General features: G+C 40.2%; 3 protein-coding genes across 6 annotated transcripts; 2 read left to right on the top strand and 1 right to left on the bottom strand.

Annotated features, from left to right (window-relative positions):
• The first annotated feature begins 645 nt into the window (after positions 1-645).
• LOC133026082 (sodium-dependent neutral amino acid transporter B(0)AT3-like) lies at positions 646-7,160 on the top strand. The gene is made up of 12 exons (XM_061092916.1): positions 646-954; positions 1,711-1,851; positions 2,418-2,555; positions 3,347-3,528; positions 3,620-3,730; positions 3,832-3,944; positions 4,049-4,177; positions 4,259-4,415; positions 4,611-4,815; positions 4,893-5,052; positions 5,144-5,306; positions 6,095-7,160. Exons 1-12 carry the CDS (start codon positions 813-815, stop codon positions 6,311-6,313), a joined length of 1,860 nt encoding a protein of 619 aa, XP_060948899.1. The 5' UTR covers positions 646-812; the 3' UTR covers positions 6,314-7,160.
• A 155-nt stretch (positions 7,161-7,315) lies between these two features.
• Positions 7,316-18,985, bottom strand: tert (telomerase reverse transcriptase). Its single transcript, XM_061092915.1, has 16 exons — positions 18,770-18,985; positions 14,210-15,521; positions 13,940-14,129; positions 13,703-13,856; positions 13,429-13,596; positions 12,500-12,661; positions 12,317-12,418; positions 12,149-12,234; positions 11,908-12,024; positions 11,742-11,813; positions 10,738-10,926; positions 9,876-10,002; positions 9,137-9,198; positions 8,722-8,846; positions 8,479-8,616; positions 7,316-7,420 (listed from the first exon to the last, which is right to left on the bottom strand). The coding sequence occupies exons 1-16, from the start codon at positions 18,983-18,985 to the stop codon at positions 7,317-7,319; spliced, it is 3,324 nt and encodes a 1,107-aa protein (XP_060948898.1). The 3' UTR covers position 7,316.
• Positions 18,986-20,045: 1,060 nt separating this feature from the next.
• LOC133025845 (histone-binding protein RBBP4-like) lies at positions 20,046-24,988 on the top strand. Of its 4 annotated transcripts, none has more exons than XM_061092620.1 (12): positions 20,046-20,252; positions 20,796-20,946; positions 21,055-21,200; positions 21,530-21,703; positions 21,831-21,946; positions 22,097-22,257; positions 22,361-22,487; positions 22,713-22,790; positions 22,965-23,041; positions 23,403-23,460; positions 23,584-23,694; positions 24,275-24,988. In XM_061092620.1, exons 1-12 carry the CDS (start codon positions 20,237-20,239, stop codon positions 24,335-24,337), a joined length of 1,278 nt encoding a protein of 425 aa, XP_060948603.1. In that variant the 5' UTR covers positions 20,046-20,236; the 3' UTR covers positions 24,338-24,988. The 4 variants fall into 4 exon arrangements, with proteins under 4 accessions (XP_060948603.1, XP_060948602.1, XP_060948601.1 ...); XM_061092619.1 differs by having other exon boundaries at positions 21,828-21,946; XM_061092618.1 differs by having other exon boundaries at positions 20,775-20,946.
• Positions 24,989-26,543: the final 1,555 nt, after the last annotated feature.

The following is a 26,543-nucleotide window of genomic DNA, read 5'->3' as shown; positions in this document are numbered from 1 at the left end:
GTTGTCTATAATTATGATAGGAATTAGGGATAGTAGTATTAAGAATCATTTGAAGATTGGATTGATGCGTTTTGGTATCACGTGTTTGTTGGAGGGGTGGGGCTCAGTTTGATATACCCTTGAAATGCTGCGGCACCAATCAAATTCTACTCCTAATTCATATTTGGTCTTCTATTTTGTAAAACATGCTGCCTTAAATTTGAAAGGATAAGCATGTAGAATTGAGTGACATCTAGTGGTGAAGTTGCACGTTGCAGCGGAATACCCCTCAGCTCACCCTCCCCATCCAAACATGATAGAGAACTTGTGGTCGCCTTCAGTTGTCAGGACAGCCTCCGTACATCACAAGGAGTCTTTATATAAAATGTCTGCCAATGGATCCCTTTCACCTAATTGTTACATACTGAATCTTTAAAGACTACAACTTTCATGATGTCCTTTTTATTGACTTCATCCCAGCAGTTCATTCACCAGGTTATCCATTAATTTGAGGTTTAGCACATTCCTATTGTAAACAAACAGGAAGGTTGAACCACTTAGTCACCATAAAAAAACAATAAGATCTGTATCCCTGACTCATAGCCGAATCGGATTGGACGCTGGAGTAAAGCCCCCTGCAGGGAGTCAGAAGAGGACGAGAGGGGAGAACAGGACATCACTTAGACTGAACCACTCGAGAGCTGTTTGTTCTGACACCCACTGAGCGGAGATAAGGACGTGGATCCTGGGCTACAAGAAACATATAAACTGATTGAGGCATTTGAATTAAAGAGAGTTTAATTGTTGTAACAAAAGCTTTTAACCAGCCGAGGATGGGTAAAACAGAGGACTCCGGGGAAGAGGAGAGACCCCAATGGGACAACAAGGTGCAGTACCTGTTGACTTGTATCGGCTTTGCAGTGGGACTTGGGAACGTTTGGCGTTTTCCTTACCTATGCCAAATATATGGAGGAGGTGAGATGCTACCTTTCATTCAATTTTACACAAATCAGTTACATCGAATGTGACAGATTGTATATGTTAATGTCATCCAGTCATGAGATGCTTTATGTTGACCACAGTAAAAATGTCCCAAGAGCAAAAGTTATACATTAGTTTGCCAGGCCAGTCATTGTCCCTATGCACGCACAATGTTGAGCCTTTTCTCTGTTTGAGGGATTATTCCCACCCAAGGACTGAATTCCAGTATTTACTTCCTCATAGCTGTCAGTGGTATCTGGAGCCCCAAAGCCACAGAATCCTAAAGCGCCTGGGTCGGGGTCAGGTTGTTTAAACAGTCGATCCTGAGTCCAACAACATTGCAGTTTGACATACTGAGACTCCCACAGGCAGAGCTCTACAATCAGCCAAGCATCTATTTGACCTCATCTTAATGATCAATCAGTTGCCTACATTTCTTGCTCAGATTATTTGGTGAATGAACAGTGAAGGGTAGTGGTGATTTAAATACTGTTTTTATAAATATTTATCATCGCCTGACTCAGGTCCAGTCATGTTTTTAGCAACTTGGAAACTAGTGAGCAGTTTCTATAATATACTTCCATTTCTGCAGTGCCTTCATTAAGCATTGTTTGAAATGTCGCTGACTATAGCTTGAGGAAGATCATTAAAAAGTAGTTGTTTAAATCATTTGATGCTGAGATGTATTGTTTAATTTCTCAATGAGGTTTGTTGACTCGGCTGAGGTTAATGTTCACTCCATGTCTTCAGGCGCGTTCCTCATCCCCTACACGATAGCTCTGGTGTTCGTGGGCCTCCCCCTGCTCTACCTGGAGCTGGCTATAGGACAGAGGCTCCGCAAGGGCAGCATCGGTGTCTGGACCTCTATCTCACCAATGCTGGGTGGGCTTGGTACGTGACTTTAACACATATGTGCAATGTTTGGCTTCATTTCTTTAGCAGAAAATGTCCCGACAGTTAAATAGAATCACTATCAATTATATATATATATATATATATCAATTTCCAACTTGTTTGTGTAATGTGAAGAATTATGAGAATTATGATATTAACCAATGTTCAAAATTGCTATTTTTTTATTTGCACAAAGAGGGAAAATAGTCACAGGGTACCTATTCAGCTATTTACACCAGTAAACAAATGAATGCCAAAGCACCATGTACATTTTTTTTTAATTAAAAATGGGAAACAGGACATCGCAAATTGTTGCAATATGCCGTTTAGTAAGAGCAGCATGTTGATATAAATGTCTGACTCTGTCAGGTGCTTAATAAACACTACTTTCTTGCTGAAAGGCTTTAGGAGGACAGGTGAAGTGGTATTATATATAGAGAGGTTATGGTGGATGATCTGGCACACGACATTCAGCCAGGAGAATGGGTCCTATGAAAAATATTTTTGGGGGATGCAAAATGCTGTTAAGTGTTTTTCCTGACAACATGTTTTCCTACATGTAGGTGTTGCCTCTATGGCGGTGTCATTCCTGGTGGGTATTTTCTACAACACCATCCTGGCCTGGGTTCTCTGGTATTTCTTTCACTCCTTCCAAAATCCGCTGCCGTGGGCCCAGTGTCCACTAAATGAAAATCACACAGGTAAGGAAGAAGCCCACCTGTCTCTCCCCCTAGATCCTCTCAGGTTACTGTCAACACTTCCACGTCGACAGTAACAGAAATTATCTCTGATAGCAGCTTGTTATGAGTAAATTATCAAATGAGCTTTCGGGAATTTCCATTTCCTCTTTGGGGCGTATCATGTCAAAGTTAACAGGAGAACATTAGATTGTTTTATGGCACAAACACATATTACACCACAACATGAAATAAAATGTGATTGTTTTGCTTTCCTGCCAAGTTTGCTCAGTGACGCAGTGAAAAAAAACTCCTTTCTTTATGGTTTGATGGACAGGGTTTGAAATGCTATATTTTTTGCATTTTAAATTGAATCATAAGGGAACACAACTTAAATGCTAAATAAATCTGAACAATGAACATTTACGAATATAAACTTAAGTTTGCCACAAGCATAGACTGCAAATAAATGTTGGAAAACGCATCCGCACCTACTCCCACTATCCAGAGATGAAGACACAATATCCCAGATACGAACGCTGCCTTCTTGCACATTTGGAGCAAGAATCTGTGCAGTAACAATGTCAGTTACAGCTGTCACTGTTGCAAATGTTATAGCCTATACTGAGGCCAGCAACTAGGGGGCAATCAAGAGGCTTTGGGTTCACATTTTGGGAGCCGGCATGTCGTCCATCATTATATTCAGTGGATGGTTACATGACTAAATGCATTTTTAAACCAAAATAAACACAAATAACTTTAACTTCTTGAGACTCTGTTAGTGCTAGTTCTTACCTGTGCATGTGTCCGTGTAGGTTATAATGTAGAGTGTGTGAAGAGCACTCCGTCAAATTACTTCTGGTACCGTGAGACCCTGAACGTCACGCCTGACATTGAGACAAGTGGCTCCTTGCAGTGGTGGATGGTGATCTGTCTGGCCAGCGCCTGGTGCGTTGTCTACATCTGTTTCATCAAAGGCATCCAGTCCGTTGGAAAGGTAAGGTTTACTGTGAAGAAAAATACAAACTTCAAATTCAGATTTGATCACTGTATCCTATCTAGTAATGTTTTTAAATTATTTTAAATAGGCTGTGTATGTGACAGCCACCTTCCCTTACCTGGTGCTGACCATTTTCCTGATTCGTGCCCTCACTCTGCCCGGAGCTAGTGATGGACTGTCGTACCTCTTCACTCCTGATGTGAGTGCAGAGACTTGCTTCTACTGCATTTTAGGGAAAATTAGTTTCTCCCATCAGATAAAACACACTGACCCAATGTTTCATCTTTATGCTCACTCCAGTGGGAGGTCCTGAAAGACCCCCAGGTGTGGCTGGACGCTGCAACCCAGATCTTCTTCTCCCTTTCTATAGCCTTTGGAGGTCTCATAGCCTTCTCCAGCTATAACGGAGAGAAGTAAGACCTAATTCTCCTCAATTAGCTCGACAAAATTGGCAGGATTTTGTAAAACTTTGAAAAAAAAAAAAATAGTACTTTTAACTCTGTTCTATTTCTATTAGAAACAACTGCGAGAGGGATGCTCTTGTTGTTGGGATAATAAATAGCGCCACATCTCTGTATGCCTCCATATCCATCTTCGCCATCCTGGGATTTAAAGCAACTACTGGCTTTAACAAGTGTCTACAAGAGTATGTATGCACATCTATAGGATTTTAAAGCTTCTTCTTTCCTTTCTGATACCAATGAGGAAGATGTTTTTACCTCTGCAGAAACATCTTGGATCTGACGAACTACTTTGAGTTATCTGACCAGAATATAACATTGGAGAACTACGACCACTGGTTTAAGTATCTAAATCAGACGTCTCCTGATCAGGTGGCCAACTTGCAACTGAGGCCCTGTGACCTGCAAACATTCCTTGACGAGGTATTGCAATTTTCACAATATAAATTAGCATTGCTCTTGCCTGCGTCACATTTTTCTAATCTTCCTCTTCCCCAAAGTCCTGGCTGTGTTCCACTTTCGCCTCCCTGTTCTCCCAGTAAAAAGTACATCATGTGCCAGTCAAACACGCACAGTCCCTTCAGGCTTCCAAATTACATTATTTTCTTCCTCCCACAGAGCGCCTCAGGTACCGGCCTGGCTTTTATTGTGTTCGCCGAAGCAGTTGTAGAGATGCCAGGCTCGCAGATTTGGGCCATATTGTTCTTCGTCATGCTCTTCAGCTTGGGCCTCTCCTCCATGTTTGGCAACCTCGAGGGAGTCCTCAATCCCATCCATGACCTTAATCTGGTACCAAAGTGGATCCCGAAGCAACTTGTAACAGGTCCGTGCAACTCTGAAAAAGTTACAAGTTGTGATGTCTCTGAATTTCCTCTCTGAAAACATTTTTTTCTCTCATAGCCATCACGTGCTTGGTAGCCTTCCTGACGGCTCTCATCTTCACACTGGGCTCCGGGAACTACTGGGTGGAGGTGTTTAACACCTACGTGGGCTCCGTACCTCTGCTCATCATTGCATTCTTTGAGTTAATTGGAGTCATTTATGTCCGTGGAATGAAAACGTAATCCCATTACTTCTTCCTCCTTTTCCATAAACCTCTTTAGCCTCCTACAATTCTAATTCCAGTTTTGTCTCCTGTGTCCTCTTGATAGTTTCAGTGAAGACATCGAGTTCATGACTGGGAAGAAGCCCAACATCTTTTGGAAGGCCTGCTGGATGGTGATCAGTCCCGTAATGCTACTGGGTGTGCTGATTGCCTACGTGGCCACTCAGGCACAGAAGCATCCCACCTATTTAGCATGGAACCCAGAATATGTAAGAACGGATATAGATATTACACTCAGTGACAGATCTCGACAGAATGACATAACATGTTTAAACCTGCCCAGCACTAAAAGACAGGAACATTGATGACTTGCTAGTGGACATATTGGAGCCTTTCGCAGCTACAGATTTACACCATTACATTGTAATTAGGTCAACTAAACCAGTAACCTAGATTGGTTGGCAAAGATATTTATTGACTTATTGATTTATATCAAATGAGAAACAGCTATCAATGCTCGGAGCAATAAAAATACTACTTGTTTGTAGTGTCCATGTTGTTTGCATGACTCGACAGCATGTGAACACACAGGAGTCGGAAGAACGACCTCTCGGCATGGAGCATGCAGAGAACATGAATGCAGCATTATGTTCACCTGCAGTTCAGGAACATGTCTCCTAATGTGGATGCGCACCCTTTTGCAAACATGCTTGCTATAGTAACATAATGAGCTAAAGCTACTATCGCTATCCTCAAGTGAAACAAAAGGAACCACCTCTGCCAAGGAGATAACCTCCTTGGCAGAGGTAAAAAAAAAAAAAAATCAATGGAAGCTGAGGGAAACGGCTGCTGTAGAAAAGTGTGTTCTGTGTATTTAATACACAAACAACACTTTCATGCTTTAAATTAACCAGGTTAAACACAGGGACTATAAGCTAAGCTGAGTTAACTGCTATATGTCAGATTTTGGTAGCAATATTTTCAGCTCACTCTGTAGCTAGGAATTTACTTTTAAACTTTCATCATGTCTTATACATTTTTTTGTCTGCATCTTTAGGAACTATTCCCTTCAACTGAAGTAAAGCCATACCCAGACTGGGTGTTTGCCATAATCATCCTCCTCTCTGTGCTGCCTGTGATTTCCATCCCTGTGGTGTTTGTCTACAAACTGATCAGCCATCTGCAAAAGAGGTCCTCCACACAAGCCGAACTAAGCCCCTACTTCAACAGCGGCTTTGAGGTGGAAACGCAAGAACAGCGGAAACAGGGAGCTTAGGATACTGTTCGAGCAACAAAACTACTTCCTGATGATCACGTCTGGATTTTGCCTCTAAAATCACAGAAGAGCTGACATATAATCACACGAGCCACTTTGAACTTTTTCTATTAACTAATGATGCTGTTTAAATTAACAGGATTCTATAAGGACAGACATGACATACTACAAATCACAGTTGTCAACTCCAAAACAAAACCGGATTTATTGAACATCCATATTCCTTACTTTGTTATTCACATGATACACATTACACAGTAAATTTACATGAGCTGGATAACATTCAGTGTAACACATCAAACTGAAACACAAAATATCGTCTTTTATTCCGCATTTACAACGCCTTCCATTTGAACACAAACACTGCAGCGTAAAGAGCTGCCTCAACACCACATTGTGCAAAACTTATTTAACTCCCTGTAATGGCTGACAGGTTTTCTGTGGGTTGATTTTCATTTCAATTATTTTGCAAAGTCATGTCATGTGTTTTTCCGTGGAAAACTACCGCAAAGTATAAATCAAAGTCCAGAGAGAGAAACAGCTCAGAGTTGAGACCAGGACTGCTACGGTAGCTCGAGAAATTTGAATCATCCATTTATATTGTTGTGGAGGTTATTGTTCAGTTGGGTGCGTTTATGACTTTACTTTATCATTTAAGTGTTTGATATAACGTGACTAAGAGCTGTTTTCGCTCTCTGTTGCCAGCCACTGTAACAGATATATCATATTTGTTTTGGCACGACGACAGGTCAGATAATCCGAATGACTGATTTCAAGCCTTGAAACCTGAGGATGAGACAAGCAAAGTAAAAATTTTTTTTTATAAATAAGGTTGTAAATAGATAAAGTTGTATTAGTTAGAGGGGGGGGGGGATCTGTGGATTTTGGAAAATTAAAGACTAGATAAGATTAAATATGTCAGAGATCCTAGATATAATTCTTGTCCGTACCTTTGAGCTGCTGAGGTGTCTTAGTTTCTGGGAGCTGTAACTCGAGCAAGCGTCTACATGTGGATGGCCAGGAAGTCAACTGGAGTCCTGGGGTAAGCGGCCTGTCGGACTCTGGCCAACCTCATGTCCCCCAGGCGCCGCTCCAGACTGCGCCTCCCTGCCAGCAGAAGATACGGATCTGCTTTTATTTCTCTTTTTTAGAGAACAGAGACATTCATGTGCTTGAACCTTTACCAACACCTGTAAAATCGAGTTACGGTGGCAATAAACTGACTTAGAGTTCATGTAAGATCACATATTTGGTGCATCTCTCACAAAGTCAACATTCAAAAGGGATTGGCCCTTCTCAAGGAAGATGAGGGCTTTCTTCTCCTGTACGTGCAAAACGAGCACAGTTTTGATTGATTTTAAAAATTTTCTGGCTAAAAACAAACCTTTACTCCACATGTTACATCCATGCACCACTGAGAGTAATCCAGAGACCTTAAAGCTTTCTGCAAAAACATCTCGCCTGGAGTTCAGTTTGACCCGTGATTTTCTCACAACATGTACACTGTTAGATATTTTCTGTGCAGTTGATTCAACACCTCTAACTACGAACCAGGAGGAACATTTTGAGAGAGAATCTGAACTTATTTCATTCATGACCGAAGATCAGCAATGTCGGAATTAATATATAATATCACATTACATAACACATTGACAGAATCAGGAACAAATGAATATTTTGTATTCCAATTAACAGCAGTTACGAGAACTCTTACAACTACAATCTGTTGAACATTAGACTGATGCTGCATGGTAACATTTTTTTGTTTAAACAATAATCCATCTGCTCCTTTGACCTTTTCCCATGATTAAACAGTTTTTGCACAAAATGAAATGTGGGGCTTTGTTTTGTGGAAATATGGGGCTCAGCCATTATCTAAACTGAATTTCATCTCAGTCTCCAAATTATGAAAGGGAAACAACTTTAACAGTTAATTATTAGCTGCAGACATAACACACTTTTCATATTACTCATAATATATTTAGATTAGTTTGAATATCTAATATATCGAATGTGCTTTACTATGTAAATACTCTTTGTGTTGGACACAGTGCTTTATCTTTGTCTGAATGAAACGTACAATATCAATTTTTTTGGAAGTGCTAATCGGGACAGAGTCTGTGTCATATTTTTTCTGCATGAGTGGGTTTCCTGAGGTAACATACGTTTGTGCAGGCGTGTGAGCAGATCCTTGTACAGAGGACGATGCTGGGACAGCACCAGCAGGAAGGAGAGACAGAAAATCAACTCCACTGCTTCATACTGCACAACACCCGTCTGAGCCTTACTGCCTAAAATCAGACCTGGAGACATCAGAAGCAAGAAGGATAGAAAATTATTCAAATGTGTGACTTCAGATTGTTTATATTGATATTCCAAGATGTAAAGTATGAAGCAGGAAATGTTGCCTTTGTTGCTGTGCCTGATGAGATGATTGCCGTACTTAGCCATGTCCCATATCATTTTCAGGAAGTATTCAGGGTTCTTATCAACCCTCTGGCCAAAGGGCAAACTTTGGGCACACACATGGAACCTTAAGAGGAAAACAAAACAATTAAAAAAAAAAAAAAAAAAAAAAGGGAGCGAAAACAGATATAGATTGGACTCATTTACACGGCTCAGTGCAGGTATTGACTGATAATATGTCACTGTTTATTAATCCAAGGCCGGTGACCAACACATTATAATGCTTCACTGGACAGTGGAAACAAAACATTCTCACCTATTCAATCTGAATAAATTGAACACATTATCAGATTATAAGAGCCATATTTTATATAGATTATATATTATAAAACACAGAAATTAGATCAGCATCTTTACCTGTATGCATGAAGCAGCACCAGCTTGTAGGTGTTGTTGTAAACTGCCTCAAGAGAATTAGTCTGAGATGGGAAACAAACAAGTCATTATATTAAGCAAAAATTTACACGTACAGAAATTAAACCAGAAAGATCGAACTAGGAACAAATAAGTGGGACTTCCACTTCATCGATGCAACTAAATAAAATGCTATATTTTTGTGAGGTATGCTTGAGCGGTCTTTAACATTTGTATATGATATATAAAATAAGCCAAATTAATCAGTTATATTTTTTATTCTCTGGCGTTTTTCACATTGTCTCATACATGGCATTCACTTTTTAATGCTTAGTATAATTTGTATTTGTGTGTTATGCGTTGAAATTAAAATAAATCATTCTCCAATAAACTTGATCATTGTGTAACTTGACAAGTTTACAGCAGATTTTTACCGCTTTGTTGCTGTTTGAGGGGAATGTCCCACTAGTAACCATAACATGTTGATGAAGCCTAAGAGGAAGTGCAGGTTCACATTTATACCTTTATGGCGTTCAAAGAAGAAAACAACGATAATACAAATTTTGTTTTGAATTAAGGGTCTGAATCTTAAAGTTAGAATAACATTTCTGTATCAGTGAATTTACATATCTTGTGTGTGTGTGTAGACTGATATGTAAAAAAACATTTAATTTTATCCTTTTTAACTTAAAGCAACATACAAACAAATGTTTTAAACTTTCAAAATTATTATTTCACCGACCTTCAGGTCCAAGAACAGGGCATGGCATTTGAGTCTGAGGATTGACATCAGTTTCCTCTTCATTTGCTGTCCGGCTGAGTGGAAAGAGCCCAAAGTGAGGCTGTAGCGCAGAGACAGGCCTGCATAGCTTTTAAAGATGGAGAGTAAGAAGTAAACAGACAAAGTAAATGGCTTCAAACCTGCAACAGGCTTTCTCGTGAAAAATGTTGGGCATGGTGATACAATTTCAATATGTCCTGTGTTTTACTTATGAATCATCCATACTATACTATACTGGGGATTGTTTCAACCCACCGTTTCATTTTGGGTTGTTCTGGACGAAAAGTGACCTACGTGAATGCCACATGATTTATTTTGTCTTTGGTACAAATATGTAGGTCCATGTCGGAGTGTGAGTTGGGCTCAAAGACGCCCCTTGTAACAATGTCAGAAATTAATTGATCATCTCACAATGTGACTGCTGCTACGACCTACATATGTATACCCATAGGAATGCAGTATGAAATGATGTAGTGAATATATAGAGCCTGTTTTCCACAAACATATAAATACAACTGTTCCAGTTTATGAAATCATAGCAGGTGTTACCATCCTGCAGTCTATAAACATTAAAGTAGATGTATTAAAATGAAGTAGATGCATTAAGCATGGTGTGGGGCTGGCAATAAACCTGCATGATGCTGATCAGATCTCACTGTGTCAGCCACATTAGAATGTTTACAAGTTGATACAAAGTGCAGGGATGAGTGATGAAGCTTACGAGAAACTGTAAACATTGACAGAGCCCAATAACTCCTCATCCGAGAAGCGAATTGGAGGAAACGATTCAGCAGCATGACTCCGGCTGAGGAGAAGTTTTCACCTAGAATAGTCTTTGTGGACGTCGAGAGAGCGCGTGTCCAGCAGCAGTCCACACCAGGGGAAGAGGCACTGAGGGGGAAGCACTCGGATGTCGGGACAAGAGTCAGTGCTTCCTGATGCTTGGAAGTTGAGCATAACCTTCTGGGGGTTGACCACTAGACCATACTGTGGGACACCAGCCAGCAGGATCCTACACACACACACACACGTGCAAATGCCAATATTAAGTACTCGATTTACAAGAATTGTGCATCATGATGTTAATTCTGCTTTCCATTAAAAATAATAATTATGTTCTGGATATGCATGTGTTCCACTTGAATTGTCTCTTTCTATCGTATGCATGTTAATACTATTAATTTAATTCAATTAAGTGTATCTAACATTTCAATGTGTGATTATGATATGCAATTTATATTATAGTCATTTGTTTTAAGGATCTGTTTGTGTAATTCTGCAAAGCGTCTTTGAGCATCATTAAATTTTTTAACAAAAACAATGTATTATAATTTTCATTAATTTCTAAAAATTAAGATTTTAATTTGGTGTCTAGTTTGAATCATTTTACTCAAACCTATAGACTATTATCCTGTTTTTATTACTACTATTATTATTCTTAATTGCTTTTAACCTCATAGGTTTTAGATAACCATTGATAGTTAACTGTTGATAGTTTTAAGAAACAACTCGAAGATTTATTTCTATGATCTTGCTTTTAACTAAGTTTACCCCTTTAAACACTATAGTCTTTATGGTATCCTGCTTTTTAAACCTTTTACTATTTTAATGCTTTTACCCTAAGTTTATTGTTCATTACTAATTTGATCTTTGAATCTTTTATTTAATGTCTTTGATTTTATTCTAAAGTCCTTTGAGCTGCATTTTATGTATGAAAGGTGCTGTATAAATTAAGATAGTTCAAAATGTAGTTTAAAAAAGTTCATAATATCTAAGAAGTGCATGAGGAAAGTAACATTTAATGGCCAATGCTGGTATTTGTCATACTTGAGGAAGCTTTGTGCTTCATGCAAGTCTGGGGTGATTAGAAGGAAGTCATCCACCAGCCTCATCAGACACCTGCAAGAGACACAGAGATAAAGACAGACTGCTCTCTGCTGCTGCACATGTGCTACTGCATCTACAGACGATTATGCAGAGAGGTCTGCTGTACCCTTTGTTTTTAGAAACATCTTTGAACAGGACATTCTCCATGTGACCGTAGCAGAGACAGCAGAGCAGACTGGACACAACGGATCCCTGCGGAATCCCTCTGCACTGACGGTATGTCCTGGAAAACAAAGCGCCAAGAATCCCACTTACTGTCCTGCTCACACTGAATATGAAAGAAAATAACTTATGGAAGGCATGCTAATTGTAATTTAATGTTAAATAAAACACAAGATAATGCCTACTTTTTGCCAAACTGAACAACACTGCCAGTTAGCATTTGGGTGAAAAACTGTGACACTTCTTTGCTGTGAAGATCTGAGGTGAAAAGCTAGAAGAAAGAAAAATAAGAAAGTAAAGTAAAGTAAAAAAAAAAAAGTAAGTTGCAAAGATCCTTATGGAAACCTGCTGACCTGCTCCACCAGAATGGCATGATGGACTTTCCCTTTTTTCTGCATTGACGTCACAAACCCTTTCATGTTGGTGGATCCTATGTTGTCCTCCAGGAAATCTGCCTATATATTGACAAATGGCCAAATTACATGGGTGTAATGTGTATACAAAACATACATGATCGTGTGTGGGTATAATCTTACCTGTCGGACAAAGGTCTTTTTCAGGCCTTCATGGGAATCTACCCAGATCTTGGCGTAGCGGCGGGTGGTAAAGAGTTCATCGTGGTCAGTTGAGAGCACCTGGCCAACCACCTCAATGAGTTTGTCATGAGGCAGACTCTCATAGGCTCCGCTCACATCCACCTGAAACACAGAGAAATCGCAGAATGAGGGCTGAAATTACAATTAAGAGAAATAAAGCATCTTTATGCATCACGGACTGGACATGAGTGAACATCTGGATTACTTTTTTGTACTGAGGTGATGCTTTTGTGTTTGTTGCTTGAGCAAGAGATTTGTTCTGAGTTTTTAGCTACCGGAGGTTACGCTGCTTTCGTGACCCCTAACAACTCACATCCGAACAGAATTGAATTTGCCATGGTCCTGTAAAAAACACCTGAGACTGTAGAGGCTACTGTTGCAAAAGTTAAACATGCTGTATCTGGACACTTCAGGTCGTATTTACATGTGGTACACTGTCCAGCCTGTATACTCACCGACACAGTAAAACAATAATAATTTTGACTTATATCAATCATCAATCAACATTTGTGTGCTCACTGGAAATCACAACAATATTTTAACCACATCTGGAGCCCGCCAAAAGGTCTGTCGGCTTTTTTGCTCACATAAAGACTTAAGGATAAAGCTTTTTCTCTCTTGTGTGTGCACCCTGATTCAGGCTACCTGGAAATTACATCATCATCAGCAACAAGGATGTAGTCCCCTTCCTAAGCTGCCATTCATGGATGTTTGAAAACAAGATGGTGGTCCCTCCCCAACAAGTGCTCATCGTATTAAACTGCCCTTGTTGATCATTTTGCAGTCATAGTGAACTGCATGTTGCTATACTTTAATGCACTTTTAGACCCAAAACATCAAGTGAAGCACAGCAATGGTCTCGCTTTCACCTTCACAAAGTAGAGGGGTTGTGGCTTGTCCTTCTGCGCTGCAGCCAGAGAGCTCAAAACCTTGTGAATGTCCGTCATCCCCCAGACCGTGCAGCCCAGGAGAGAGGGAGTGCAGCGCGCACAGGCCTGCAGCATATCCTGCAAGTTCCGGACACAACTTTGGTAAAGCTGCAAGGAAAAAAGGAAAATGCCCCAGAAATGATACACGCACTTACAAAACTTTTAAACATGTCAGGGAGAATTTTATTGCCATTGTAAAAATTTAAAAATATACCCTAGTTTTAGCATCAGCTCCTATGACTCGCGTGATCGGCCTCATGCTGTCAGTCTTGGGGATGAATCGAAGGCGGGAGACCACCGTAGCTTTGGGGAGGGAGGCAACCTGTGTCGGTGTCAACTCTTCCATCTGACCCTTGGCAAGGTGACCTCTAAAATCAGAGCAATGGTTTGTGAGCTTGTGCCCCAGGACTGTATAAACAATTTGCAGATGTGTGTTAGTTTGAGTGTGTACCTGAAGGCCAGATCCTGCAGTTTGGCCCAAACTTCCTGTCTGTAGAACCTGAGGGAATTCTTCTGTCCCATGCTCTCTGTGACATAGAAGGAGGCTCGAACAAGGCTTACAACAAAGCCATCCAGAGCCCAAGCCAAGAACTGACCTAGGACCCGTGTCCGGTATGAGAGCTCACTGGGCGGAACCCTCCCTGCAGATAACACTGGTCAGGTCATCGAAAAACACATGTACCAAGAGAAAACAAACATTTCTCATCAGTGACAATCTTACCTGTCTTACTGATCTTCAACCAATCACAGTCATTCACCTTCATCTTCCACAGCAGTTCAGCCAATGAGAGCCTCTCAAACTTGCCGCTGCGCAGGAAGCCCCTGACCCTTGTTAAGAAATGAAGTCGGTTGTGGTCGGAGCCCCACAGCTCATGCGGGATCACAGCGGAGAGACACTCCCTGACAAACAGGTAGACCCTGTGAGGTGCACAGCGCTGAGGCAAGAGGGAGATCAGTTCTTCCTGCCCTGCCACTCTCTCCTCCAGCAGTGGACACATCCTCTGCAGTATTCTGCTGTACGGACATCTCCTGTGTTGACACAGCAGCTGCCTGAACAGGGGAACCATGTTGAAAAAGCGCCGGGGAAGTTTCTTCGGATTCCTCTCAAGCCCGTTTAGATAAGCCAGTCCCTCAAAGAAGACTATTCTCACCAGATCTCTTCCTTGTAGCCTCCTGGACCCAACGCCACTCTTCTTTTTCCTGTTGAGAAGGAAGCTACGCATTCCCCTTCCCCCATACAGGAATCCCAGCGTGCGAATAAAACACTGCGAGGGAGGTAATGGGGGAAAAACCCCTGATCTCCAACTGGGTCCTCCCTCCAAGGGACTTATTGTTGTGTGAACGTCAACAGGCTTTTTAGAACCAGTACCACCGTCTTCCAAGGGCTTCACAGATGATGCTCGTTCCACAGACATGGGCTGCTCTTCCTCCACTGTCTCAGTACATACCTGATGGATGTCTCGTGTTTGTTTTTGCTGTCTTGCTCGTCTTCTCTTTCTTGAACATGTCATTACCTCCTCGCCATCCTTCTGATCAGTTTCTCTCTTTCTTTTCCCCCTCCTCCCTTTTACATCTGCTCTGTTCATCTTACTGACTGTTCGGTTGTCGACTTGGTGTCTCTTTTTCCAGGTCACCGACTCTTGATATTTTCCAAACTGGGTACCGTTATGTGCCCTGCGACGAGGCTGGAGAAAAAACCTGGGGGCGGCAGTAGCCATGGAGACCCTGTCATACACAGGAGGGCCACTCACCTGGAAAACACATGAAGGGGGGACTGCCACGAACACAGAGCAGCTCTCCAACAGGTACCGTGTGATGTCTGTGCCGAGACGTACTGTGACCTTCTTCCACAAGTCGCTGCCATGGATGTAAGCCGCACTTTGAGTTATATCTCCTTGGAATTTAAAGTGGTCTGCATCCCGCTCCTCCTGAGCAACAGAGCGAAAATTGTAGCCGTGTGCCAAGACGTTCCTTTTCCTTTTTCTTTTCACACTATTGAGAACGAAGGCCAACAGCTCAGGCAGAGAGCAGATCTGTGGAAATGAGATAAAGAAAATACACAACATTGACAAGAAGTATGCTTTTCACATTTAAGTCTTAGCATTTACATTCCTCTTAAGCATCATGAAAATATATGAAACATCTACTGACAAATATTGCACTCCTATAACTCTGAAACATTGTTTCTTTTCACATGAAATCATTATTACATTTTACTCAGAGTCACACTTAAAGAGTGTCATCGTGATGGATGAGCCAGAATATTCCTTGTTTTTATGACAGACAGAAAATGATGTGCAGTATCATTGTTGTAAACTGGATGCACATGTTGGTTGACAAAGGTACAGATGATGTTAAAATAGCTTTGTAGAGCCCACTTCCTTTTGCAGGTACAGCTACATTCATGCAAAACCAGAAACGCTTATTTTTCGTTTCAAGTCCAACATATTTACTGTTTAAATTAGGAGATTTTTCAAAGTAAAGTCCAACATTTTCACTGTGGAACTGATCATTGCAGGATACTTCAAAGTACTTTAAAAACACTTTGCTCAATAAGTTCAGAGAGAGACTGATATGCCTGTGTTCAGGACCTCTCTGACTACCTACATACCGATTATTAAACATTTTTACAGTATAGATGTGGGGATTTTTCAAAGTAAGGTCCAACATATTTACTGTTTAGATTAAGATATTTTTCAAAGTGAAGTCCAACATATTTACTGTGGAAGTGATCATTTCAGGAAACGTCAAAGTACTTCAAAAACACATTGCTCAATAAGTTCAGAGAGAGACTGATATGCCTGTGTTCAGGACCTCTCTGACTACCTACATACCGATAGTAAACATTTTTACTGTATTCATCTGGAGATTTTTCAAAGTGAAGTATTTACTGTATAGATGTGGAGATTTTTCAAAGTGAAGTCCAACATTTTCACTGTGGAAGTGATCATTTCAGGATACTTCAAATTACTTTAAAAAGTTTTTTACTTTTTAAAGTACTTTTTAAAGTACATTATAAAATACTTTTTGCTAAAAGTACTTTTTTACTTTTTAAGTAAAAATGAATAAAATACTTTGTAAAGTACTTTGAAGTATCCTGAAATGATCACTTCCACTGTGAAAATGTTGGACTTTACTTTGAAAAATCTCCACATCTATACAGTTAAAGTACTTTCTCTGAACTCAATAAGTTCAGAGAGAGACTGATATGCCTGTGTTCAGGACCTCTCTGACTAACTACATACTGAATATCAAACCTTTTTACTGTATAGATGTGTAGATTTTTCAAAGTAAAGTCCAACATTTTCACTGTGGAAGTGATCATTTCAGGATACTTCAAAGTACTTTAAAAACACTTTGCTCAATAAGTTCAGAGAGAGACTGTAAAAAAGTACTTTTTTACTTTTTAAAGTACTTTTTACTTAAAAAGTAAAAAAGTACATTTTACTTTTTAAAGTTCTTTAAAAATTACTTTTTACTTAAAAAGTAAAAAAGTACATTTTACTTTTTAAAGTTCTTTAAAAAGTACTTTTTGCTAAAAGTACTTTTTTACTTTTTACTTTTTAAAGTACTTTGAAGTATCCTGAAATGATCAGTTCCACAGTGAAATTGTTGGACTTTACTTTGAAAAATCTCCACATCTATACAGTACTTTTTAAAGTAATTTCTCTGAACTCAATAAGTTCAGAGAGAGACTGATATGGCTGTGTTCAGGACCTCTCTGACTAACTACATACTGAATATCAAACCTTTTTACTGTATAGATGTGGAGATTTTTCAAAGTGAAGTTCGACATATTTACTGTGGAAGTGATCATTTCAGGATACTTTAAAGTACTTTTTAAAGTTCTTTAAAAAGTACTTTTTGCTAAAAAAGTACTTTTTACTTTTTTAGCAAAAAGCTAAAAGTACTTTTAGCTTTTTGCTAAAAGTACTTTTTTACTTTTTAAAGTACTTTGAAGTATCCTGAAATGATCACTTCCACAGTGAAAATGTTGGACTTTACTTTGAAAAATCTCCACATCTATACAGTACTTTTTAAAATAATTTCTCTGAACTCAATAAGTTCAGAGAGACTGATATGCCTGTGTTCAGGACTTATCTGACTAACTACATACTGAATATCAAACCTTTTTACTGTATAGATGTGGAGATTTTTCAAAGTTTAGTTCAACATATTTACTGTGGAAGTGATCATTTCAGGATACTTTAAAGTACTTTTTACTAAAAAAAGTAAAAAAGTACTTTTTACTTTTTAAAGTTCTTTAAAAAGTACTTTTTGCTAAAAGTACTTTTTTACTTTTTACAGTATCCTGAAATTATCACTTCCACAGTGAAAATGTTGGACTTAACTTTGAAATATCTCTACATCTATACAGTACTTTTTAAAGTACTTTCTCTGAACTCAATAAGTTCAGAGAGAGACTGATATGCCTGTGTTCAGGACCTCTCTGACTAACTACATACTGAATATCAAACCTTTTTACTGTATAGATGTGGAGATGTTTCAAAGTAAAGTCCATCATTTTCACTGTGGAAGTGATCATTTCAGGATACTTTAAAGTACTTTTTACTTAAAAAGTAAAAAAGTACTTTTAGTCAAAAGTAAAAAAAGTACTTTTTACTTTTTAAAGTTCTTTAAACAGTACTTTTTGCTAAAAGTACTTTTTTACTTTTTACTTTTTAAAGTACTTTGAAGTATCCTGAAATGATCACTTCCACAGTGAAAATGTTGGACTTTACTTTGAAAAACTCCACATCTATACAGTACTTTTAAAAGTACTTTCTCTGATTTCAATAAGTTCAGAGAGAGACTGATATGCCTGTGTTCAGGACCTCTCTGACTACCTACATACTGAATATTAAACATTTTTACTGTGTAGATGTGGAGATTTTAAGTAAAGTCCAACATATTTTCTGTTTAGATTAGGATATTTTTCAAAGTGAAGTCCAACATTTTCACTGTGGAAGTGATCATTTCAGGATACTTCAAAGTACTTTAAAAACAATTTGCTTAATAAGTTCAGAGAGAGACTGATATGCCTGTGTTTTTTTACTTGCTCGTGCAATCATCCTGTGCCACTGCTCTTTACTTTATAACATTTCTATACAGTGAAAGGTGTAAATAATGTACATACTCAGATTTGTTTTTCTATTGGCTTGTGAACGTCAGTGTGTATCTTATCTTAAGAAATATCTCCACCCAGCGTTCAAGCTCTGCTGATGAAGTCTATGTGAATCAATGACAGTTAGCATTAGCATGACAGCTAGGACAAACGTACCTGGCTGCAGCTCGGTATTTGCTTTAGCTCCTTGTCAGAACAGACGTAAACAGTCCGGACGAAGGACTTGAAGCGGAGGGTGTCAGTCGGCTCCACCAGCACCGCCCCCTGTCCCTCTCTGAACACGAGGCTGTCCGCGAACTCCTCCAGAGTCCGGATGTGCAGGTAAAGTGAGCGCAGGATTGCCAGCACCGGGGACATGTCGGTGGACGACATACTGACCTTACAAACCCGCCTGTGTCCCTCACTCAGGGCAGGGGAGTCTGTGAAAGTATCTATTCGTACTGGCAACGTTGAGGCTGCGCTGTATGCGTCGTTTCAATAGCCCGCGTCTGTTTCAGCCAATGAAGGAGCCGTTTTTAACCACTTGTCCAATCAGAGAGCTTGATACTGCAGCAGCGAAATCCCAGTTGACCAATGGCGAACAAGAAAAGGCCTGTTGTCCCTGTTCGTGAGTTGCTGAGGAACTTGACGGGTTCATGGTGATTTATAGTTGTACAAACATGTAGTCATGCATGGACAAAACTTCATGTGAAGGATGTTTAAGGAAATACGAATATAAATAAATATATATATTTCATATTTATTTTTCCAATTGAGTTTTATCATGGGCACCATGAACGTTTTTTACGTTTTCAACAAAACATTCCAGCTACACACCGAATCCCCCTAGGTGTCTGAAGAAAATGAATCGCAGGTAGTTCCTTCCTGCAGCAGCAAAACTGTACATCCAGCTCTGCTCCCATAGAACTACATGCACCCATTATGGACTGCACTTTAACTCTGGTTCAACTGTGCACAAATTAATTCTGTGCAATACAAGGATTCATGTGCATCCATTCACTGTACATATTGTTACACTGCACACATTTTTCAATCAGAAGACAAACATATTTGAAGGAAATGATAAACGATAATGAGAAATTTATCATTATAATTCTAAAAATCCACTGATTAGAAAATGTTCTACTTTGTATGTTTTGGGCCTTGTCGCCCAGCCTTGCTGATAAAACAAGCACATTTTGTTTAAGCTGCATTTTAATTGAATGAGATAGTGTATAAGTAAATAGATTATTTTAATAAATAAAACACCTGCTCTGTATTAGTATTTATTAAAGCTGAATATGACATTTGCCCCAAAAAAGACTTGTGACAATCGCGCGGCCTCTGCTGCCCCCCTGGTGGCCGTCACAGCTGCTGCTCTCTGATTGGCGGAAGGACGCCGCTCTCGCTTGTACTGAGCGCGCGAATGAGCCCACGTCCCTGCGAGCCCTGTGTTAGCCGCTAGCTTGTGTTAGCCGCTAGCTTGTGTTAGCCGCTAGCCTAGCTTAGCCTCGGTCTGTGCTGCCTGGAGCGGAGTGGGGATCGACTGACGCACCACGGGAGGACGTGAGACAAGGCTCTTTGTCTCCGTGCATCGATCAACCTCTAGTCGCTGTGGTTTTCCTGCCACTTCAGATACCTACGATGGCGGACAAGGAAGGTAAAATACAGGTTCTTCTTATTGACCGCGACAAATATCCCGTTTAGGGGACTTTTACTGGGCTAATTAGCCGGCTAGCTTAGGTAGCATTTAGCTGCCCTAGCTCCTGGGGGAACCATCGCTCGCCTGCAGGATACGCGTCGCTGTTCGTGTTATTCTTGCTTTCGTTTGACATCCAATCGACACGTTGCTGTTATCTACTTATTATACTGATAGCGAAGCGTCATTATCTTGTAAGTTTTATTCGGTATGCTAACCGTATAGCGTGCTCACAACAGCGAGGTAACCAACTCTTGCTGCGCGTCCTCACGGCTGGTTACTGAAAACTACTCTGTTTGAGTTTTTCATCTTGAAACTGCTGATGTCTTTCCTCATTGCATTAACTGTCCGATTCTTGACTGTCGCTGGAATGCATGAACACCTCTCCTCTATGTTAGACTAACACCCAGTGGCAGCTATTACACACATGTACTTTGATCATTTACATGCAAACTGAACTTGTTGAGGGGCGTCCAACGATAGGTCCCTTTCTGTCCGCTACAGCTGGCGCATACGATGATGCGGTGGAGGAGAGGGTGATCAATGAGGAGTACAAGATCTGGAAGAAGAACACCCCTTTCCTCTATGACCTGGTTATGACCCACGCCTTGGAGTGGCCCAGCCTCACTGCCCAGTGGCTGCCTGATGTCTCCAGGTATACACACCTTTAACACACTGGCCCACTATCAATACTGCCACATGCATATGCTGCTCTGTATATTAGCAGTGCTGTCGTTAATGACCCTGTTTCCTCCCTTTTCAGGCCGGAGGGGAAGGATTACAGTGTGCACCGACTGGTGCTGGGCACCCACACATCTGATGAGCAGAATCACCTAGTCATTGCCAGCGTCCAGCTGCCCAACGATGATGCCCAGTTCGACGCCTCACAGTATGACAGTGAAAAAGGAGGTAGGAGATCTGTGCAGTCACATGCCTAATAGGTGTACGTGTTTGGGCAGGCTGAGTAATCATTCATATTTCTGTTAAAAGTTTGTTTTAAACAGCTCGAGTAACACTGTTCTAGTTATATTGTGCAATGATCCGAAGCCATGTAATGGAAAAAGTGGCAGTTATAGTTGTTTAATGTGAATCAAGTCACATTTCGTATTCGACTTCTTTTGATGTTATAAGAATGAGAAACCACTGCAAATACTACTCTGGAGTTAGTGGTTATTTTGTGCTTTTCAATACCTATCTTAACTTATACATTAATACATGTTTTTTGTGTTACCCTACAGAGTTTGGAGGTTTTGGCTCAGTGAGTGGCAAGATCGAGATAGAAATCAAGATCAACCACGAAGGAGAGGTGAATCGTGCCCGTTATATGCCACAGAATCCCTGCATCATCGCCACCAAGACCCCCACCTCAGATGTGCTTGTGTTTGACTACACCAAGCATCCGTCCAAGCCAGGTACAGAGATCACACACAGCACAAGACACTGATAAAGGTGGAACCTGTTTTGAAAATAAAGCAGGAGACTTGGTACCTTTTGACTTACTGAAAAATGTTATTAATGGACTTATTGGGTTGTCAGCAGATCCCTCTGGAGAGTGTCGCCCTGATCTACGTCTCAGAGGTCATCAGAAAGAGGGCTATGGTCTCTCCTGGAATTCAAATCTGTCTGGCTGTCTACTAAGTGCATCAGATGATCATGTAAGTGGACATCAGTTTCATTGTTCACAATATTTGTCAAGGATCTACTTATATTTTAGCTTTTATTGTGTCACTCATTCTGAAAGTATTCAAACATAGTATCTGAAATATTAATGTGTTTCCAACCTCTCATCTTTCCTTAACCTTTAGACGATCTGTATGTGGGATATCAGTGCTGTTCCAAAGGAGGGGAAGATAGTTGATGCAAAGACGATATTCACCGGTCACACGGCTGTGGTGGAAGATGTCTCTTGGCACTTGCTACATGAGTCCCTCTTTGGATCTGTAGCAGATGACCAGAAGCTCATGATGTAAGAGGCTTTATAATGAGTCTAATCTAACTCATGCCAACTTGCAGATGTTTGTCAAATAATGCAAATGAATGACTAATCTCCCTGCCTCTTTTCATGTTAGTTGGGACACGCGCTCAAACAACACCTCCAAACCCAGCCATGCTGTCGATGCCCATATTGCAGAGGTCAACTGTTTGTCATTTAACCCTTACAGCGAGTTCATCCTTGCCACTGGTTCTGCAGACAAGGTAATGCAACACTCCACCCCATCTTAACTGTCTTAAGTTCAGTTTCAGTATTGGGTTTAATTCTATTATACCATAAGTATGTTAAACTTCTCATACAAAATGAATAATGGCAATATTGTTGATGTTTTGAAACAAACTACAGTGTTATTACAGTCACAGACATGAAGGAGCTGTGGCAGGTATGTGTAATGTTTCCCCCCCTCTCTCTCTCCCTCTCGTTCACAGACTGTGGCTCTTTGGGACCTGAGAAACCTCAAATTGAAGCTGCATTCCTTTGAGTCACACAAGGACGAGATCTTCCAGGTAAAATATAGTCAGCTAAAAGACATTGCGGGAAACTCGATTACATGGATGTATTAATAAATAGAAAGCATCAACACTTGGATTTGTTCCTGTCAAATTGTTTGTGACGAGAGTTTCAGTATTTTATGAGCTGCTGTTAATTTTAACCTAACTTGAATTCATTGGCTGTTCCAGGTTCAGTGGTCCCCTCATAATGAGACCATTTTGGCATCTAGTGGGACAGACCGTCGCCTCAATGTCTGGGATCTCAGGTAAAGAACTTAAAATCTATTCTTAACATTCAGTAAATGCAGCTGTCATAATTCAGCTCTATTGTGGCTGGACATGATTTTTCCCTCACATCGTTGTATCGTTATGTCCTTTGAACAAAAACAAAAGTCTCGCCCATGTTTTGGGTTTTCTTCAACTTAGTAATCAATGTAAAGTAATGCAGATAAAATGGGATGGTTTGCATTTGTACAGTCGTAGCCATCGGAAATAAGGCTCCTGGTGAATGGACTACCTTCCACTTCTAAAAAACGCCGAGTGGACGTTTGCATCGTGTGACAGCTGCATCCAGTTGACATACTGGGCTTGTTGTATGCTAACATTGAACTCGTTTTATGTGTGTAGTAAAATCGGAGAGGAGCAGTCCCCAGAAGATGCAGAAGATGGCCCACCTGAGCTACTGGTGAGTCTCATTGGAGCCTGCGGCTGGAATTTGAAAGTTTTTGGGGGGGTTTCACTTTAATTAATCACATTGCCTTGAAACGGAATAACAAAAACTGTGGCTATTCACCTACCTGTCTTATAGTTTATTCACGGAGGCCACACAGCCAAAATCTCGGACTTCTCCTGGAACCCCAACGAACCCTGGGTCATCTGCTCTGTGTCTGAAGACAACATTATGCAAGTCTGGCAAATGGTAAGAACTGGAGTCCACATTTTACTAAACATGTTATCCAAGGACACATATTTATTTTACCTCAACAGACAAAATTACAGGATCATTTTGAAATCAAAAGACAGCAGGTGACTGCTCTGAAGAAGTGTGGATCAAAGCAAACGATGATTTCGTAGGGCAAAGTCGTGCATTGAGAGGTTCCTGGTATTTTAATTGGTGTAAAAAAAAAAAAAAAAAAAAACACAGTTTATCTTTGATTTAACAATTAGAGGTATTTAGTCAGGGCAAAGAGACAAGACAAGAGTGAAGTGGTGAGTGTCATATGCAGGTCTGTGTTTTTATATCTGTCTTTTTAAAAATATCTTATTTATCCTTAACTAAAACCCCTCTATATCCTGTCACACTCTAAACTGCCATAGAAGTCAGAATATCTAGTGGCTAAGGCTGTGGTAATGCTATCTTAGGTAACACTTGTCATTTCAAAAGCCTCAGGCCATCTTTAAATTTAGATTCAACTTTATTGTCATTGCACAGAGTACAAGTACCTAATGTCCTTGAATCCATAATATCTGACTCTCTGGCGCTCTTATTCTTGCTTTAGGCTGAGAACATCTACAACGATGAAGATCCTGAAGGTGCAACAGAACCTGAAGCCACAACCTAAGACTTCTGCTTTCCACCTCATCACAAACTGCCACTTCAGACGCCCCCTGCAGCTACTTTCTCCCTTCCTGCTCTACTTCTTACTGGTGTGGCACTGTAACGTGCCCTACATCACTGTAAATATGGAAATGAGAGGCATCACGTACAGTCCTGGTCTTGTTTGGATTATTCAAAGTGAAGAACTCTCTTTTTACTCAGTAATTTATTATCTGAGGAATCTCAGCCATGTTTTTCACATTGCATAAACAAGGTATATTTTTGTAATCAAATTGGCTTTTCCTTGTATGCTGAAACGTTTTAGCCAATACTTTTTCAAAAGTAAATGTGCTTTTCTACAACACACTGACAACCTGCTGCTGGAAACAGTTCCATCCACACTTGTTGGAAGTGTTGTAGAAAATGTCATTTTATGGAAAATGCAGTCCACCTTTGTGACATCATGTTTCAGTTCGGTCGCCACCAAATTGTAATTTCAAAATTTGAAGTGAACCTGTCTGTGAATTGTTTCTCCCATCCCCTCATCTTAACAATAGAATAAATACATTTTCTTTCTTGTCATTGTGAAATAAATTTTTGTTTTGTATGTAAAAGATTTTGCAGTTGTACAATTAAATTGTTAGTGCATCCTCTAATAAAATGTCTTTCACCAGTATTTGGGTTCACTTGATGTATTGTCAACATGTCTCATTATAGTATCAGTGTCTTGCTCAGCTTAGAAGTATTTTTAAACAATCCCTAAATGATCCTTGTAGACTAACAGTTGGTTATGTCTAGTAACACTTTGCTCAGACCTTTTTGTTATGTGTTTGATGTGATGTCTTGGTGCCCTCTTTTCGCCTGAGCTCACTATTACTATGTCCCACTGTTCAAGTTCTCCAGACATGTTGCCCTTATAAGTACACGTAGCCCTCTCTGCTCGCTGGAGACACATTAATTCATCAGCCACACTGACTTTACGAGAAGCCTTTATTTATAATAACCTTTCTACAAGCAGCAGTCTCGATCATCTTCACAGACTGTTCTGAAAAACATGTCATTGTCATTTCTGTGTTTTAACAAGTGCATGTCTCAATATGTGTAAAGTGCATTAGCTGAAACTTTGCAATCACTACGTTGCAGATTAAAAAAAAAATATGATCAGTTTGTTATTAAATTGCAGAACCGCACACAGGTTTGCTCATTTAAAAAAGCATGTTTCCTGCTCATGGTCACACTCATGGTCTTCAATGGCAGCCCTGGAAGAAGAAAGGATAAAATAAAATTAGTCATTATTAGTCCTGTTGTGGGGAAGTTTGTTGTGATGCAGTAGCAAAGTGGAGAGAAAGAAATAAGTAAAAACACAAAATGCAATGAAAAAAATAAAGGTAAGTAATCAATGAAAAAACAATATAAACTGAGTATATGGGATTGCCTATAGAATAATTTGTATTGTACATTAAAGGTAGTTAAACCTCAGTGTTTAGCAAAGAAGAATGTTTTAGTTACAGCCGTTCCCTCAACTTCCCTTTGTGATTTTTAAAGTACAAAATACAGAGTCTATAGAAAACAAGTCTCACCTGTAAAGCTGGAGTTGTTTTGTGAGTCTGTCTCTCATCTCCTCTATGTCTTTGGTTTTCTTCTGCTGAATCTTTAACTCAGTCTTCAGTTCCCTGCTGCTCTCCTCCAGAAAGTACACTGTCTCCTGCAAGAGTCGTAAAACTTAAGTGCTTTGAGAATCAAATGGTACAGCTTTTTATGAAGGAACACTTGAGGGACAGTTTATCCGTTCCCCATTTCCTCGTCTTTCTTTCCATCTTCCCCAGTTCTGCTCACCTTGTAGCGGCCTGCATCCTCTTTGCGGTGTATGTAGATAAGTTTTAGTTTCTCCTCCAAACAAGCCCTACGGAGCTTCAACTGTTGGATCTCATCCCTCAGGGGTCTCAGCTGCGCCCTCAGTTCCTGGGCCTGTTCTTTAGCCTTCACCAGAGCTCCAGCTGTGGCCTCTCTCCTCTTCAGCAACGCCAGCAAAATGGGTTCGTACCTGGTCAAGGCAACCGTTGAGTGTTTAGTAAGTTTCTCCCCAAAAACTGATGTGTGAGCAGCAAAGTACCTGTAGTCGACTGCAGGAAACCAAATGGAAATACGACACTGGCAGGAGTAGCTTGCAGGAGTGGATTTAGTGGTTATGATTTGAAAACAGCAATGCGTAATTCACTATAAAACAGTGA

This window comes from Limanda limanda, chromosome 19 (genome assembly GCF_963576545.1).
Source record: "Limanda limanda chromosome 19, fLimLim1.1, whole genome shotgun sequence".
In the NCBI taxonomy this organism is placed as follows: Eukaryota; Metazoa; Chordata; class Actinopteri; order Pleuronectiformes; family Pleuronectidae; genus Limanda; species Limanda limanda.
The sequence above is the reverse complement of the archived record's forward strand: the minus strand, read 5'-3'. Positions and strand labels throughout refer to the sequence as shown.

Excerpts from the sequence above, each read along its gene's own strand:
- tert (XM_061092915.1), bottom strand. The coding sequence starts at position 18,985 with ATGTCGTCCACCGACATGTCCCCGGTGCTGGCAATCCTGCGCTCACTT. Across the intron at positions 12,662-13,428 it reads AACCCCTCTACTTTGTGAAG|GTGGATGTGAGCGGAGCCTA; the intron begins GTGAAAGCGAGA and ends TCTGTGTTTCAG. Across the intron at positions 10,003-10,737 it reads GTCCACAAAGACTATTCTAG|CTATGCAGGCCTGTCTCTGC; the intron begins GTGAAAACTTCT and ends CATCTTTAAAAG.
- LOC133026082 (XM_061092916.1), top strand. The coding sequence starts at position 813 with ATGGGTAAAACAGAGGACTCCGGGGAAGAGGAGAGACCCCAATGGGAC. Across the intron at positions 1,852-2,417 it reads ACCAATGCTGGGTGGGCTTG|GTGTTGCCTCTATGGCGGTG; the intron begins GTACGTGACTTT and ends TCCTACATGTAG. Across the intron at positions 4,416-4,610 it reads TGCAAACATTCCTTGACGAG|AGCGCCTCAGGTACCGGCCT; the intron begins GTATTGCAATTT and ends TTCCTCCCACAG.
- LOC133025845 (XM_061092616.1), top strand. Across the intron at positions 21,201-21,529 it reads GTATGACAGTGAAAAAGGAG|AGTTTGGAGGTTTTGGCTCA; the intron begins GTAGGAGATCTG and ends GTTACCCTACAG. Across the intron at positions 22,488-22,712 it reads CCACTGGTTCTGCAGACAAG|ACTGTGGCTCTTTGGGACCT; the intron begins GTAATGCAACAC and ends TCTCGTTCACAG.